The sequence below is a fragment of the Lycium ferocissimum genome, chromosome 8 (genome assembly GCF_029784015.1).
Source record: "Lycium ferocissimum isolate CSIRO_LF1 chromosome 8, AGI_CSIRO_Lferr_CH_V1, whole genome shotgun sequence".
Lineage (NCBI taxonomy): Eukaryota > Viridiplantae > Streptophyta > Magnoliopsida > Solanales > Solanaceae > Lycium > Lycium ferocissimum.
In genome coordinates, this window is record NC_081349.1 from 24,399,047 (window position 1) to 24,417,598 (window position 18,552).

Here is an 18,552-nt window from a genome sequence, read left to right on the forward strand (position 1 = left end):
ACCTGTTATTAAATGTGAAAACACAGAGTAACGTATATATAGATTAAAACAAAAGAATATGCTCAGTCACGTTTTATGTTATATGCACTAGTTTTTATTTAGATGCGTGAAAATACAGAAATTACAAGTAACGGATACATAGAACAAAAACGAAAAAAATATACTTGAGATGGTATAGTCACGTGTTAGGTCATATGCATCATTTCTGAATCAGATGTGAAAACACAGAAATTGCAAATAATTACAAAAATTATCCCAAAAGATTTGAAATATCTCAAATCTAAATATAGATCTAGCAAACGATAGAAAGTATTGAAAGCTGAAAATTTGTATAGATAATACCAACTAGAAGATTAGTGCAGATACAACTAGTAGTCGAGTATACTAGAGAATTCCGATGTAAGATAAACTCGAATGGTGCATTTATGATAATGAGTATTCATTTAGATAAATTGTGGTGTTAGGGTGACATGGATAATCCATTTACAAAGTCTAATACAACTAAAGTATCGAGCCCACAACCAGTGCTTTCTACTCAAAAGTCTAATACTTTCCCCCCCTAAAAATATGGACTTAAGATAAAATTAATTAGCCGTCGTAATCAAATATTATTCGTCTAATAAGTGTTTTAGTTATTGTTATATATCAAATGAATGCAACTAGTTTATGTGTAATATGATGTGTTTTTCTCTCAAATAAAGATAAAATTTTCTTTTCCAACTAGCATTGAATAAAGCCCAGGGAACTCATTAATAATTGTAACTTGATATAGAGTATAAGTTAATTATTGTCTATATAAACAAGAAAAATTCAAATCTAGTATCGAACAAATTTTCATTATCAATTTAATAATTCAATTCCAGGAAACACATTAATAATTGCAACTTGATAATAATACAAGATAATTATGTCTAAACAATAACAATTCAAATCTAGTATCGAACAAAATTTTATTACCAAACTAATAATTCAATTCCAGGAAAACTCATATATAATTGTAACTTGATATAACATAAGATAATTATTATCTAATGTCTAAACGAGAACAACTCAAATTTAATTTTTTATCAAACAAATTGTTATTATCGATTTAAAAATTCAATTCCGGGAAACTCATCAATAAATGTAACCTGTTATACTATTAGATAATTATTGTCTAATAAAAATAGCTCAAATTTAATGTATTGAACAAATTTTTCTTATCGATTTAAAAAAAAAAAAAAAAAAAAAAAGCAAAGCAAGCAAAATAGGAAAGGTATTGCGGGTTGGGTTTTATGCTCAGCTTGATTGTGTATGTAAAGGGATTTGTATACTCTTTACGGATCAATTTTAAGACTTTTGTGCATATAAAGGAAGACATTGTGGGATAGATACTTCAGCTTTTAAGATTTTTATTTTAAAATTGAATCTATTATATTTTTAAAATTATGAATTCATATTCACTATTATTCCAATTTTAATATAAATTTATCCACGCTAAATTTTTATATGAACACTACACCGATAAGCTGCATCTGTCTCTATGTAGGGCAGATAAGGTTAATGGTTAGGAAAATCCTATATTGCTTAAAATGGTTCGATTTTATGCTTATAATTTTTTGACTATCAAACATCGTGCGTCACAATATTACAATTGTTACTAAATTCACTTTTCGGCTAAAAGTATACTTAGTGTGATTTAGCAATAATATAAAGTGATTTTGATTTGTTTGTTATAAAATTAAAAGGTAGTAGTAACTTTATTAAACCATTTACAAATTTCGATAATAGAGGGATGATATCAACAATTTACTTTATCTTTTTTCTTTTTTACTATTCAACATATATTTTCAATAAGTTTCTGTACGGAGTGTGGACATTTAAAAGGAGGTCCAAAAAGTAGGCGTGAGAAAAAAGAAAGGTTGACGGGGCAATAAACTTGTGACAACACGAATGCTTCACATGCCATCCAAATATTGGCACGACTTCTCCGTGTGTGTGCTCACTCTTTCTGTCTTTCGACTTTCACCTCCACAATAGAAACACAACTTTTCACCCCTCACATTAATTTTGCCATTCTATTCTATTCTTTTTATATTCTCTCCGTTTTTAAATAAATGATGTTTAGATTTTTCATTTTATTTCAAAATAAGTGGTATTTTAGAATTTTAAGAAGAAATTAATCTTATTTTTTTAAAATTATCCTTATTTATATAATAATAAATCATTAAGTAGTTTTTTTTTCTAGACATTTAATGAGAGATAAGTTAGTAAAAACACTCTTAATTTTTTAGGAGTGAACACTTTCTTAAAGGATGTGCATAAGCTGAAAAAAACTACTACTTATTATGAGACGGATAGAGTAATAACGATTGGGTCACGTTAGGTAGGACTCCTAGATGTCTTCATTAAATTCTTGAATAAACTTAGTATTCATTAAATTCTTGAATAAACTTAGTAATTCATCTCATCGAGGATTAAAAGGAAAAAACATAAATAAACATTAATTAGTTTTGTCTTTTTTTTTTTAATAGAGTGTTATGTATCCCTATTGGAGTCCGACTATATCTGCATTCGCATTGCGTGGGGTCATTCAGGGAAGCGCTCTCTACCAAGAATTTTTCAATACTCAGGGTTTTAACCCGAGATGCTGATTAAGGGGGAAACAGCTCCATCTACTACACCACATCTGTTGGTGGTTAGTTTTGGTTAGTTAAGAGGGCAAATCATTTTGATATTTGAAGAGCATCATGGTTTTCGTTTTAGTTGCATCCTGTTGGTAAACTAGGACATACTCTTTTCGTCATAAAAAAAATCATATTACTTTTTGAAGGTTCAAATAATTTTTCTTTGACTAAAATTAACTTGTCCTAAAAATATCTTTTACTGTAAAAAAATGTGATTTTACTTTTTTAAATTTACAAACATAAAAATTTACTCAAAGAATCTAAATAATCAATATTCATTTAGCCCCCCGAGCTTAGTTTAAGCGACAAAGATTGATGGATTTTCCTCTCAAGTTCAATCACTGAGAATTATGCATATTATTTAAGCGGAAAAGAATAGAGGGGCATTACTGCTATCCCCAATATCGAAGGTTAAGATTAGTTCCAACGAGTAGCCCCATAGCTAATGAAAAGATCAATCCATCCACTGAAAAATAGATACATTGAGCTTTGCATTCTAAAACCTGCAATTTCTTAATCATGGGAAGTTTATTATTGACCGATTAATATTTGCTTATTAAATTAATGTAATTTCATGGAAGTTTATTACTTGCGTATAGCTGGCTTAAATTTCTGGACGTTTATTTTTGACTGATTCATACTTTCGTATAAACTAATATAATTTATTTGAACTTGAGTATTAAATTAATGTTATTTCATGGGAAAAAATATTTTGACTGATTTTTTCAACCTGTCACTGTCCTTATTCTGGTGTACGCCTAATTTTCGCAAATCCCAACCTCATTCACGCACGTGCCCTTCCTTTTCCCCACACCCACTCAACACATCATTCTGCTGACGTGTCCCATATCGCCACCTGGACAACTATATATTGCACCCTCTTTATCCGCCCGATTTACAGCTTGTTTGGATGTTTGTTATCTGTCGTGTTGCATTATAATGTTTATTTTTATTGTTACTTAAATTTTATTATCATATCCTTAAATCCGGTTTTATATAATGATCGATTTGGTGAGTGTGTGTTATCTTGTTTTTTGTCCTCTTATTTTATCTTTGCTTATTATTTAATAATATTATTTATTCTTTACCCTACCTTTTATTAATAGTTCTAACGTCGTACCCTATTTTTCTTATAGTTCTAATGACGCAAAAGCGATACAATTTATCCACAGATCGTATTTATCGAAACAATACAGTACGATATGATATAATACTCCCTCTGTTTCAATTTATATGAGTCTATTTCCTTTTTAGTTCGTGTCAAAATGAATGACTTCTTTCATAATTTGAAAACAAATTCACTTTATGAATAATTTACAGCCACACAGATATTTAAGACTTATTTTGAACCACAAGTTTTAAAAGTCTTTCATCTTTCTTAAATATCGTACCCAGCCAAATGGATTCACATAAATTGAAACGGAAAGAGTACAACACAATATGATATAATGTATACATTATGAAAATGATATTTTCTCCATCCAATTTATGTGACACTCTTTCCTTTCTAATTAGTCCTAAAACGAATGATACATTTCTATAGTTAATAACAATTTAACTTTAAATTTACCTTTTTTCCCTAAATAAAATAATTTTTAACCACATAAATTTCATTTGTTTTTTATCATAAATTTCAAAAGCCTTCTTCTATTTCTTAAATTTCATGATCAATCAAACACCCCCCTACAAAATAGGATGAACGGAGTATGTAACAACCATCCAAACAGAGTGTTAACCCCCACCTTAAAAACCTATACATACAAATGTATACATACATACATACATACAGCAGTCACATATATAGAGATAGAGATAGAGAGAGAACAAACAAAAACAGCAAAAAGATTAGATTTTTCCGACATAAGTACATATTGTGAAATCTGAATCTGAAAATCACAATTCAAAAAAAAAAGTGAAAATTTTCTTTTCTCAATTTTTTTTTTGGTATAAATAAATGGCGACGCCATTAACGACGGGAGGAATAAAAGGCGGTGGTGGAGTAGCGATAATGGCAGGTCCAACAGTAGGGCAACACGTGGATCAATCTGGACCGTTAAATAATAATAGAGTTAAAGGTGGTTCATCACCAATAAGGATATTCCTTTTTTTCCATAAAGCAATACGTACAGAACTTGATGCGTTACATCGATCTGCTATGGCGTTTGTTACGTTGAATCAGGAAAGTGAGATTAAGCCATTTATGGAAAGGTGTTATTTTTTGAGGTCGATTTATAAACATCACTGCAATGCTGAAGATGAGGTTTGTTTTTAAGTACTAGTAGATTTTTTAAGCTCAATTTTGTTACTAATTTTGTGAAATTTGAACGTAACTAGGCTTTAAGTATATACACATACATGATTTGAAGTTCAATTTAATGTGATGTTTATTGATGTTGAAAGGTTTTAGCTGTATATGTGAAATTTCCGATATTTGAGTGATTAAAATAGAAAATAGAGAATAAATAGAAAGAAATGTAGAATTTGTAATAATAATTTGTAGAATTAGTACTGTAATGCTAAAGATGAGGTTTTGTTTGGAGTAGCTTTTTAAGCTCATTTGTAGCTAACTTTTGTTAGTAATTTTGTGAAATTTGAATGTACGAGGCTTTAAGTATATACACATACTGTATTGAAGTTTAATTTTTAGTTTTTTGTTTCTCCTGTTCGGGGGAGATATTATGTGATTTTTGTATCTGATTATGTTTATTGAACTGGAATAGTTTTAGCTCCATATGTGAAATTTCTGATATTTAGTAGAGAATTAGTACTTACGAAATATATGTTAAAAATAGAAAGAAATGTAGAAATTTATGTTTTTATAGCATGTGATTTTTTGTATCTGGTTATGTTAATTGAACTGGAATTTAGCTACATATAAGAAATTTTTGATATTTGATAGAGAAGTAGTACTTACGAAATATAAGTAAATGGAAAGAAATGTACAATTTGTAACAATAAGATTGGTACAATCTGATTAGAAGTGTGGTTAGTGCATCTATAGTTCGGTTTGAAGTAGATTTTATACTCACTTGCAGCTGAATTTTGTAATAATTTTGGGAAATTTGTGGTGCAGGATGCTTCTGGTGAATAATTTTGAGCAGCTTAGCAAGTATATACACATAAAGGATTGAAATTTAAAAATTATTGAACTGGAATAATTTAGCTACATATGCGAAATTTCTGATATTTGATAGAGAATTAGTACTTACAAAATATAAGTAAATAGAAAGAAATGAAGAATTTGTAACAATAAGATTGGATGTTGTAGTTGGTATAATCTGATGTGATGTGTAGTTATTGCATCTTTAGTTTGGTTTTGGTGCAAATTGCTCTTCTTGAGTTCTTTTCTGCACCGGAATTTTAGTTGATCCTCTTTAGGTAGTGTGGTGTATTCTGAGGTGATGGGAAGACGGATAAGATTTGAGCTTGTTGTAGCTCAAGCATTCAAATTTTTTATTGTTAGCTCAACTGTTCAATTTATTTCATGATTTTCTCTCTAGGTAAATAGAAGTCAGATCGCTTCTTGATTTCCTGCTAGTGCTAGTATTGGTTGTCATGGAAATGAGAAACCAAATGTCAAATGTGAAGTTGACAATGAAAAGAAGATCTTTATGAACTGTTTGGCTTCAGATCTCCTGCTGGTTACATTATTACTTTTCTGCATAATTACTATAACTTGAATCATTTAATAAAGCTGTCTGTTTTCTGGCAACTGATTCTCAATTTTGAATATCTGAGGCTACTTACTATTTTGAGCAGATGTACACAGAATTGAATTCAAATTTGAAATTTTCATTTTCTCCTGCTCTTGAAACTATGTATGATTTTTGTTTCTTATTGAACTGGAGAAGTTGTTGCTTCAAATTTCCTGACATTTAAACGGTTTAGTTTCATGCTCTTTTAGTTTATTTTAAAATTGAGAATTAGTAAATAACAAAAAAGATAAATTAATGGTCTGAGAAAGTGTAACAAAATGTGGATTTGGGTTGACGATTAAACTAATGGGGCTGATAGTTTTTGCATCTTAATTCGGCTTTAAATTTTCTTCTCTGTGTTGGAAATTCTTTCTAATCCTTTTTGGTTACTGGGGTGGTGGGAAACAGGGCTGGGGTTAGAACTTGTTTGTAGTTCGAGCAATTCTTTTGGTTGTACTTTCTTTTTTTATTTTCGGAAGAAAGGATTTTATCTCGAGGTATAAAGAATTTGGCTTGCTTTTTGTCTTCTACTAGTTTCAGTATTAGGTGTTTTAAAAAAGAAAAAGAAAAGAGAGCACATTTCAGATGTGAAATTGAGAAAACCAAAAATATTAAGAACTGTCATAATTCATAAATGTGCTTCATCCCCTCTTGGGTTAGAGCAATGCAATGTTGCAGTTTATATCTCCTGCTGATTTCATTATTATTTGCTACAAGCTAAACTGTTTATAAGCTATCTGTAATCTTGCATCTCACTCCTGGTTTCTGTCCCTTGCACTAATGCTTGATATCGCTCTCGATTGTAACCTAATAGGTATCAATGTATGAGTAGATCCTCATTATGTAAAGAAGATACATATTATACTTTTGGTGTTTGAACCCCCTATGTTTTCATTGGATTACCCCTCCCCCCTTTAAAATCCTTAAAATTTCTCTATATCTTTTTGTGAATGACAGGTTATCTTTCCAGCACTTGATATACGTGTGAAGAATGTCGCACGGACTTACTCCCTTGAGCATGAAGGAGAAGGTATGCTTTTTGATCACTTGTTTGCATTACTTGACTCGGATATGCAAAGTGAAGAAAGCTACCGCAGAGAGTTGGCTTCCTGTACAGGAGCTCTTCAAACATCTATTAGCCAGCACATGTCTAAGGAAGAGGAGCAGGTATCCTTGTGAATTTTACCTTACTCTTAGTTGTGGTCAAGGGGATGTGTGATGTGCCTTGTTTTTCTGTGAAAAAAGAAAATCCCTGTGATGTAGATCGCATGGATATCATTATCACTTGATAGTATTTGTTTTTATTACTCGCTTTGTTCCACTTATGTGACGAAGTTACTATTTGCAAGTCAAAGGATGCTTTCTTTGACTACGATCTATTCATATACTTGTAAATATTATGAATTGTTAACTATTGTGACTTATAGTATTTTTTTAATGTAGATTCTAAATATGTAAATTTTATTTTTAAAAAATGGTAGATTCTATGTTTGAATTCACACCGAAAATTAGTTAGGTTGACCCTAGTACTTAGAATTAGGTCACATCAAGTGGAGTGAAGGCAGTTTTTTTTTTTTTTGAGAAATCCGTGAGACGCAATGGTGAACGGCTCAAAACTCAGTGGATAATAGGTCCACGACTCTACCCTTCTCCATTTAAGTACAAGGCTGTTGGGTTCAAACTTCAAGCCCGTGATGTGTGCCTAACCCGCACTTCACGTATTGCTCTTACCACTAGACGAAAAGACCTCGGGAGGCAGATTATTGTTTATATATTAATTAAAAGTAAAATCAAAGATAATCTTATCCTAGAAATGAAATTATCTAGTCTTACCTTTGTAGTTAGAGATAGAGTCTAGTAGTTCCAAAAGTTCTAATTCGCTCGGAATATTTGATGAATTTGGTATGGCACACACGCTCTCTGCAAATCCTCATCTCTCCCCGTCTCTTGTCATTAACTTTACCTCCTCCTCCCCTTTTAATTTCTTTCCTTGCCCTTTTTTACTTCTCCCTTGTGTTGCAACATCAATATTTATATCATAACCATCTCATATCCCTTTCTTTGTACTAATTTAATCTTGGTATCACGGTGCAAGTTTCAATTCACTGCACAACTGCACTCTCTAGTACCTATAAGTATTACATCGGCCCATCTTTATGAGAGATGTTCGTCTATTCTCTTGGTGATTTCACATGTTCATTATTTAATGGAACTATTGAAGAACTTTCATGTACTATTGTGAAGTGTTGGAATAATATCTGATGATTTTATTTGGTGTAACTTCCATTCTCCATGGGGTGATGAGTCTTCATGTATCAGAGTCGTTTCATTTCTTCCTCGTACTACATCACCTCACATGCATCATGTGTACAAAATTAGAGTCCTACATATAAGAGCAAGTGTTAATTGGTATGTCGACGTGCTAAAAGATAAAGAGAAGCAAGAACAATCTGCTAATTCATTACTAGTAAGTTTTCTTCTTTTCCAAACTCATCACCAAGGGGATTGGTGGGATGGATGGGATCCCTCCACCCTCAACCTAAAGTTTCGGGTTCGAGCCCTAGGAATGGAGCAACTACTGGTAGTGAGTGCATCTCCCTTTAATGGATTCTATTCGACACGAATCTCAGATGTGGATTCAGTCTTTTCCCTTTTGGATCATTCATAATGTGGATTCAATCTTAATGTTATTTCTGGTTCAATAAGAGAAGACAATATCCAGAAATCTTGTATTCTAAATATCTAACACAAAAATGAGGATACGACATCAACAATAGCAACGCCTCAGTCCTAAACACGTTGGGTCGGCTATGTGAATCCTCACTTTTCTGTTTAAGCTTAACTCATGTCATCATCATACTAAATGAAATAAATAACTTATCCAAAAAATAAATAAACAAAAAAAGTAAAAAAATAAAATAAAAAAGTTATTATATTATCATTATAAAAAAAGAAGTTATTATATTTTAGTTATAGAACGACAACAACATACCCAGTATATTCCCACAGGTGGAGTCCGGGGAGGGTAAAGTGTGCGCAGACCTTACCCCTACCTTGTGGAGATAGAGAGGCTGTTTCCGAAAGACCCTCGGCTCAAGCAACGCGTAACAAAGCAGTTTGAAAAGAAAATACAAAAGTAAGTAAGGCATAGCAAATAAGATATAGCAAATAATAGGAAGAGCGTAGCATAGCATTCAGAGCAAAATTTTAGTTATAAGAATAAGAATAAGAATAATAATATTAGAAGTTCTCTAACAAGATTAAACCTATTCCCAACTAGTAGATATCACCTATATAAATCTTTTTCTTCCATTGTATCATGTCTTTAGCTAGGTCTGCATTGATTACAAGAATTTGTAGGTCTTTCGAGAGAAAAATGAGGAGGATATTTCTGTACGTTAATCCTAACAAGTTAATGCCATCTTCTTCCCTATCAGGAGGGGGAGGGGGTTGGTTCTTTCGCAGAGGTTCATTTAGTTAAGTTAAACTTTAGCGTGTGAAATTTCCCCTTATTATTTTATTTTCTTGATAAGTAACTGTCATTGTTGAACTTTTGATTGTTAAAATTATTGGCTAGTATTCTTTTATTTTTTTCTTCATTATTATCACTTATGTTGCTATCTGTTATTGTGCCATTTTGCAGGTCTTTCCCTTGCTCATGGAAAAGTTTTCATTCGAGGAGCAGGCATCACTGGTGTGGCAGTTTCTGTGCAGCATCCCCGTGAATATGATGGCTGAATTTCTGCCCTGGCTTTCATCCTCTATTTCGGCCGATGAGTGCAAAGATATGTATAAATGCTTGCACAAAGTAATTCCAGACGAGGAGCTTCTTCAAGAGGTGAGCTACTTGCTTATAGATGTTAAAGACCTTTATTAAGTATGGCAGAGCTGATAAAATTCATCTTGCATGAAGATTATGTTTACCTGGATGGATGGGAAAAAGTTAACAAACAAACGGAAGGCTTGTGAAGAGAGTACAACGAACCATACTTCAGATTCTGTTGTTAGAGGCTTAATCAGTCAGGCAGAGAATGCTTCTTGTCCTTGCGAATCTTCTAGAAGTGAATTTCTAGTCTCAAATTTCAATCTTAAAGAATCCACTTTGAATCGTCCGGTTGATGAGATACTGCACTGGCACAAGGCTATCAGAAAGGAATTGAATGAAATAACAGAAGCAGCTAGGGAAATAAAGTCGCGTGGAGATTTTTCTGATTTATCTGCCTTCAACCAGAGGCTCCAGTTTATTGCTGAAGTTTGTATCTTTCATAGGTATGCGACATCAATTATTGCGCATAGCCGTTTGAAGTTTTGGCTTGAATAATTTTGATGGACTAAGATAACTACTATGGTGCTTGAATCTGGATCATTCATACTGTTTTCATTCTTGCACTGCAGCATTGCCGAGGACAAAGTTATATTTCCCGCAGTTGATGTAGAAATATCATTTGCCCAGGAGCACAAGGAAGAAGAAAATGAGTTTGATAAATTTAGATGCTTGATAGAAAGTGTTCAGAGTGCTGGATCCAACTCAACTTCTGTAGAATTTTATTCAAAACTGTGCTCACAAGCTGATCATATAATGGAGACAGTGGAAAGACACTTCTGTAATGAGGAGGCTCAGGTGAGTAATATCAGATTTGCAATGATTCTGCAAGTTCAAGGTAGAAATATGTTTATATATATTCCCCCAAGTAAAAAAAATAATTGTTTCTCGAAAGTGATGAAAGTAGGTTTGGCGTTGTCTTGCTAGCTACAATACTATGGTTGCCTTTCAAAAATTCAAACCTAGAGTTTAAAATCTTTATTATTTGGATTCTATGTGATTCCAGGTTCTTCCACTTGCAAGAAAGCATTTTAGCCCCAAACGGCAGCGGGAACTCCTTTACCAGAGCTTGTGTGTTATGCCACTTAGACTCATTGAATGCGTCTTACCATGGTTGGTAGGTTCATTAAGTGAGGAGGAAGCAAGGTCTTTTCTTCACAACATGCATATGGCAGGTAAAGCCTAATTTCTACTGTTTGATTCTTTGATTTACTTTAAACTTGGTTTCGATTGACAATGGTAGAAAATATGCCTGTTCACCCCATCTGATTCAGTTATCTAATGCAGCACCAGCATCAGACACTGCCTTGGTCACGCTTTTCACTGGTTGGGCATGCAAAGGTCGTCCAGCTGACATTTGTTTGTCTTCAAGTGCAATCGGTTGCTGTCCTGCTAAAGTTTTAGCACGGAATCAGGAGAACTTAGGCAAATGTTGTGGTACTTGCACTTCTTCAAGAATTGTCAACTGTAGTAGCTCACATGGTGAGCAAAGTAATGGTGAAAGGCCAACCAAGCGTGTAAACTTAATGTCAGAGGAGAAATGCTATCGTCATGATCCTTCAGGAAATGGGAAATTTCGGAAAGGATCCACTGGTAATCAGTCTTGTTGTGTTCCTGCATTAGGCGTCGTAAATTCCCTAGCTGCAGCAAAATCATCGCGCACTTTTAGTCCAAGTGCTCCTTCTCTGAACTCCTGTCTTTTCAACTGGGATGCCAGCTTGACCAACGCTGGATATGCAACACGGCCGATTGATAACATTTTTCAATTTCACAAGGCAATCAGAAAGGATTTGGAATTTTTGGATGTTGAATCTGGAAAACTAACTGATTGTGATGAGACTTCCCTCAGGAAGTTTTGTGGTCGTTTTCGTCTCCTGCGGGGTTTGTATAAAGCTCACAGTAATGCAGAGGATGATATAGTATTCCCAGCTTTGGAATCAAAAGAGACACTTCATAATGTTAGCCATTCTTACACCTTGGACCACAAACAGGAAGAAAAGCTATTCGAGGACATTTCATCTGCACTTGATGAGCTTTCCCAGCTCCGAGAAAACTTGAATGGTGGGAGTTCAGTTAAAGGTCCTTGTAGAAACTCTGGTTCTTGTGACTTAAATGAATATTCAAGAAAATACAATGAGCTAGCAACTAAAGTTCAAGCTATGTGCAAATCAATAAAAGTAACCCTGGATCAACATGTTATACGGGAGGAAGTTGAGCTATGGCCGCTGTTTGACCGGCATTTTAGCATAGAAGAACAAGACAAACTAGTTGGTAGGATAATAGGAACAACTGGGGCAGAAGTACTTCAGTCAATGTTGCCCTGGGTAACTACTGCTCTTACTCAGGATGAACAAAATAAAATGATGGAGACGTGGAAGCAAGCAACCAAAAACACAATGTTCAGTGAATGGCTCAATGAATGGTGGGAAGGAACTCCAGATGGAACTCCCCAGACATCAAGCTCAGAGGACATTGTAACACAAGGTTGTCAACCATGCTTTTATTAGTTTTATTCATCCCGTTGTGATGTTCCATAAGATATTTATGTTAGACAAGGCTATTAGCGGAACTGAATTAGTGGGATCTAAACTGATAATTTTTTCCCGATCTTCATTTAGCCTCTAAATTATGCCTTTTCAGGATATGAGTTTTCTGGATCTCTAGAACAAAGTGATTCCACTTTTAAACCTGGATGGAAGGACATATTTCGGATGAATCAAAATGAGCTAGAGTCAGAAATAAGGAAGGTCTCCCGTGACTCTTCGCTTGATCCAAGAAGAAAAGCATATCTTATTCAAAATCTTATGACCAGGTTTGTTTTCAATATATCCATCATATGAAACCTTTATGATTGCTATATCGTTGTTATTATTCCACGTCACTTATTGAGCATCTGTTGTTCAGTCGCTGGATAGCTGCTCAGCAGGAGTCTGAAGCAAGATCTGGTGAAACTCCAAATGGTCAAGATCAACTTGGATGTTCACCTTCATTCCGTGATCCAGAAAAGCAAGTGTTCGGATGTGAGCATTATAAAAGGAACTGCAAGCTCCGAGCTGCTTGCTGTGGTAAACTATTTCCATGCAGATTCTGTCATGACAAAGTCAGTGACCATTCTATGGAGAGGTAAATTTTTGGACTCATTTCTGTTTCTAATAATCAAACTCCATCACATGTTATAATTTTTCTAGTAATTTGCAGGAAGGCAACAACTGAAATGATGTGTATGAATTGCCTCAAAGTACAACCAGTTGGACCTATTTGTACGACTCCATCCTGTAACGGCCTTTTGATGGCAAAATATTACTGCAGCAGCTGTAAATTTTTTGATGATGAAAGGTGATACTACAATGACACTACTTGTTTCTCGTTGATGAAGTAGGTTGAATCGCATAAGTCAATTACCTAGAACATGACACCCTCCTACCCCTGCATTTTTAAAAATTTGTTTGTCGATTCTTTTTGAACAAACTCATAGGTACATGGAAGTCTATTCCAGTACCTAGTTCCTAAAGTCAAGGATGTAATCCTTGGGTCTCTACTATTTCTGCTTCTTGTACATGTTCTATGTTGTACATGTTGCAAGATAAAAAAACAATCCATGGACAATCTGAGGCCAAATAGAAAGAAACGGAGAGCTCTGAAGAGTGGACACTTGATTTTCTAAGTTAATTAAAAATTTAGTTAATTATAAATGAAACATAACTATAAAAAATTATTTTTGTTTTTTATTTTTAGGCATAGATTTAGTTACTTATAAGAATTATTTTAGCCGAATCCCCGCACCCGTATCCACACTGGATGCCCAAATTTTGCCGAATCCGACCTCTAGATCCGTACCTGTATCCGACACTCGACACCGAGTCCGAGCAACATAGGTTGCAAGATAAAAAACAAATACCTCCAATAGAGCTCTGTTCTTGATTTTCTAAGTTCTATTCTTTTCCTACTTCAGGACAGTGTATCACTGCCCATTTTGCAATTTATGCCGGCTGGGGCAAGGACTAGGTGTTGACTTCTTTCATTGCATGACCTGCAATTGCTGCCTCGGAATGAAACTTGTGGACCACAAGTGCAGGGAGAAAGGTCTTGAAACCAACTGTCCAATATGTTGTGATTTTCTGTTCACATCAAGTGAATCTGTCAGGGCTCTGCCCTGTGGGCACTTTATGCATTCGGCATGCTTTCAGGTCTGCTCACTTCTTTTTCTGCTGGGCTATTCTCGTGCCTTTGTTGTAGAAAGGATATTATGTTGTTTATTAGAAATTTAACTTGAACTAATAGTAATCTCTTCATTTCCTCAGGCATATGCTTGCACACACTACATCTGTCCCATTTGCAGCAGGTCTATGGGAGATATGTCGGTAAGATGTGTTCTTCCTTCTAAACAAACCTTTTTGCGGAATAATGATGCTTGTTTGTGTAATTTCATAGAATTGTACGCAGATACAGGAATATTGTGAAATGTTTCTGTTATGATTCGCTAAAGTTTTGTAATATAGACTATAAAAATATAATGTACGGTTTAATTTTCTCTTTCGTGTAAAGAACTTCCAGGTTGCATTAACGGTGGTTTAATTTCTCAGTGGGCTAGCGTATAGTTGTATTACCTCTATGTATAGTCAACAATAACTTGGGTGTTTGTGATAAAACTTATTTGATTTAAATATTTCCTTTCTGGAAAATGAAACTGCATCAAGCCTATAATATGGGACAGATGAAGGTGCGTGTGCTTGTCAGGCTAGCTTTTTCTTGCATAAACGGGAGTCCTTGTTTTGCGAATTCATGTATTACTCCACCATTTTGTACTCAAAACTATTATTATGCTTCTCTTTTAACCTTGTTTATGAATGTTGTCTTCGACATACTTTGATAATGACATGGTGTCTTATTTAATGAGTTTTGTTGATATTACGAAAGAAAAAGAATGCCGTCTTTGACCATATTTTATAAAGATGTCACATTTTCTACTCATTTCTTGTGGATTTTGCATAGTATGTAGCCTATATATTTCTCATTTTGAAACCTTTCAATCTTTATGTATCCTTTTGTCTTTTGCCAAAATATTCTGTGCTCAGATGAATGATCTCAACTTCAATTTTCTCTTTTAGGTGTATTTCGGGATGCTTGATGCTTTAATGGCTTCGGAGGTACTACCAGAAGAATATAGGAACCTCTGCCAAGTATGGAATCTTTTAACAACTCTTATGCTTGTTAATTATTTCTGAAGCTTTTTCTCAAGATTCTTATTTGAAATATCCTCAGGATATATTGTGCAACGACTGTGGTAAGAAGGGAACTGCACCATTTCATTGGCTATATCACAAGTGTGGATCTTGCGGATCCTACAATTCCAGAGTGATAAAGGTGGAAACAAGTCCTCATTGCTCCAGCTAATGTTGAAAACTTGTAGGATTACCCAGGGGCAGAGCTAGAGGGGCGGAAAGAGGGGTTTATCCGTATCCCCTTTGCCGGAAAATCACACTATATATACTAGGTCATAATCATCTTTTATGTATATAATAGATGTTGAACCCCTCGGTAAGAATTCTGCCTGCCCACTGGGATTACTGTCTGGTAGAATTACACACTTCTCTATACATCGCATTATTTAGTGCGAGCTCAATACATAGGTTTGTAAAATATATGAGCATTTACGGTCGCCAAAATTTTGTTATTGTTGTACGCTAAACATGCTGTTTAGCCTATTCATGTTTTACGAGGATGAAGTGTTCAAAGAGGTTCCAAGATTCATTATAGTACGATTCATACGTGACAAGGAGGGCCAGTTCAGAACATAATGTTTTCATTTGCTTTAGCTGTTGTAGCACTTGGTCCAGACATACCGATAATGTGTTCTCTGGACAGAACTTGAAAATTATAATACTCTGTGGACCCTGCAGAAATAGAAAATACTTGGTCCTCAGGTAAAAGGGTTTTTAAATTTTTGTATTTCTAAATTCATTATAGTGGCTCCAATGATAATGCTCTTTCGGAATTCTTTCACCCTTAATTAAAAGCCAACGTCGAGTCTTCAAATCTTTACTGCCCTCCTCTCTTAGTGGGTTTACTCTGGCTCGGATCTAGATTAATTGAGCTAGTAGACTTTAAATATTGAGTGGTTCAACATAAAAAGTTTGCTATATATTATATACTTGTGCTGTAACCCAACTTGAAATAAGTCATGATGCACAGGTGCAGTTCTAGCTTTACAATGCCAGCCAAAATAATGTACTGAAATGTCTTCCTACTAGTTGGACGTGGCAAACTGTATTACTTGGTGAGCAGTTCTACCATGTCGAGTATGATGATGTGAACTGATCAACCCTGTTCTATCTATCCAAAAAAAAGAGACATTTTGGTATTACTATTAAAATTTTCCTCTACTTATTCTTGAAACTCTTGTTATTTGGCCCGTGCAATATTAAAATTAAATTTGTAATTACTTTTTATCACTCTTTGTGATATTAAGTTATTGAAAGATTAATTCGATCTTTTCTGCAAATTACTAAGAACTAAGGCTCTCCAAAAATTAAAATTGCACCCAAAGTATTTAAAAATTAAATAAAGACATTTTTGTCCTTATTTTAGACTTCTTTATAGCATCATTTATTTATTGAATTTTATTTAGATTCAGACTTTGAAAATTTCTTGAGATCTAACTTAGCTGTAATATCAGCGTGATTAAAAACATCCATTATGAACTATAACACTTTCTTTCAAAAAGAAGAAAAATAATTTGGTTCAACAGGCATCAATTATATATGCTACATTTATTCTTTCGATGAGATGTTAGTAGATGTTATTTTCATTTAAGATATACAAACTACAATGAAAATATGAAGAGAATTAACGACTTTTCTTAATATAATTAAATCCTTTTGCTTTCCAAAAACTTATGTGATGAGGAAATGACATTTCTTTCTTTTGTTAGTTTATAAGTGGCACATTATTTTATAAAATGTACATTCTAATAATTTTTTTAAACAAAAATAAAGCTTCAACGCTTCATGCTTAATTTAATAATGTGTCCCCTATGCTTTTTTAACACCCACCCTCCCCCCAACCCCAAAAAACCCACAAAAGAAAAAAACGATACTCAAAAACTTTAAGGTCCCGTTTGTCCATAGATACCAAAAAAAAATTCATTTTTTTTTTGGAATTTTGGAGTTGGAGTTGGAGTTGTATTTTGCCATAGTTTTTGAAATTGTAGTTTTTGGTGAAATGTAGTTGTAAAAAAGTGATTTTTTTTTTAAAAACAAGTTTTTTGAGTTTTTAGTATTCTGAAGTTGTATTCGGAATTTTCATGGCCAAATTCCAGAAAAAAGTGAAAAAAAATTTCGGAAAAAAGTGAATAATTTTTATGGCCAAACGGCACTTAAATATGATTATTCCCTTTTGTTACAATTGTTTGATACTACCTCCGTTCCAATTTAAGTGTCTTATTTTCCTTTTTTATTTGTCTCAGAAGAGGTGTCTCTTTCTATGTTTAGTAAGTTTTGGCAAGATTTAGATCACAAGATTTAAAAGACTATACACATCTTTAATTTAAGACCATAAAATTCAAAAGTCTCTCTTTATTTCTTAAACTTCGTGCTCAGTCAAACTAAGACACTGAAATTAGGAGGAGGGAGTATTACTCTTGCTTGGAAAACTAAAAATTATGTAACATTTAGGTACACAAGCATAAAATATGTCGTTTTCTTTAATTATACATGTCAGTTATAGTTGGAAGGATTCCAAGGATTTACAAATTATTGAGGCTAATGCGTATATTAAAGGAGGTGCCATATTTTAAGTAGTTAACTTATCTATGTAATAGACATTTGAGAATACACTCAAACGTATTTTTAAAATTTAAATAGAAAATGTCTAATATAAACATATTATCACGTGTTCAGGTGCTTAATTAAAATAAATCGTAATTTATGTGTTCATTTAAAATTTACCGACAAATTTTAAAAAATATTAAATCAATAAAGCAATATATAGTAGGAGAAAAAGGAGGCATATAAAAGAAACTAGGTAACTAAACGGTTGAATTTGGAAGAGAATCTTTTGGTTAGTAACCATTAGTTAGAATCTAACTAAGTGACTACAAAATCTTTAGATTCCTCCTTATTATAAGTAGTAAAGTAATAGTAATAAAGGTTGTCCCAATAATTAACTGAGCAAAGCTATATAAATGCAAAGCAAGACAATTATGACGGTTCGCAAAAGCTTAATTTTGGTTACATTAAATAAATTGATAAAAAAAAAAAAAGTAAGTTTGGTAGTATAATTTTTTTTTTCCAAAAAGATAGACTGAAGTCTTTGTGTCTTGTCCCTTTTTTGTTAAGTGATCATCTCTGCAAGAAATGACAACTTTGTG

General features: G+C 33.4%; 1 protein-coding gene across 1 annotated transcript; it reads left to right on the plus strand.

Annotated features, from left to right (window-relative positions):
* The first annotated feature begins 4,467 nt into the window (after positions 1-4,467).
* On the plus strand, positions 4,468-15,999 carry LOC132067660 (zinc finger protein BRUTUS-like). The gene is made up of 14 exons (XM_059460954.1): positions 4,468-4,926; positions 7,319-7,528; positions 10,005-10,199; positions 10,275-10,630; positions 10,757-10,982; positions 11,191-11,359; positions 11,472-12,668; positions 12,825-12,996; positions 13,089-13,307; positions 13,383-13,520; positions 14,137-14,371; positions 14,486-14,545; positions 15,293-15,364; positions 15,447-15,999. The coding sequence occupies exons 1-14, from the start codon at positions 4,621-4,623 to the stop codon at positions 15,576-15,578; spliced, it is 3,687 nt and encodes a 1,228-aa protein (XP_059316937.1). The 5' UTR covers positions 4,468-4,620; the 3' UTR covers positions 15,579-15,999.
* Positions 16,000-18,552: the final 2,553 nt, after the last annotated feature.

What these genes read in the sequence shown, in the direction of transcription:
- LOC132067660 (XM_059460954.1), top strand. Translation starts at nt 4,621, where the DNA reads ATGGCGACGCCATTAACGACGGGAGGAATAAAAGGCGGTGGTGGAGTA. An exon ending in TCTGTAATGAGGAGGCTCAG is followed by an intron (nt 10,983 to 11,190) that starts GTGAGTAATATC and finishes ATGTGATTCCAG; the next exon opens with GTTCTTCCACTTGCAAGAAA. An exon ending in AAATTTTTTGATGATGAAAG is followed by an intron (nt 13,521 to 14,136) that starts GTGATACTACAA and finishes TTCCTACTTCAG; the next exon opens with GACAGTGTATCACTGCCCAT.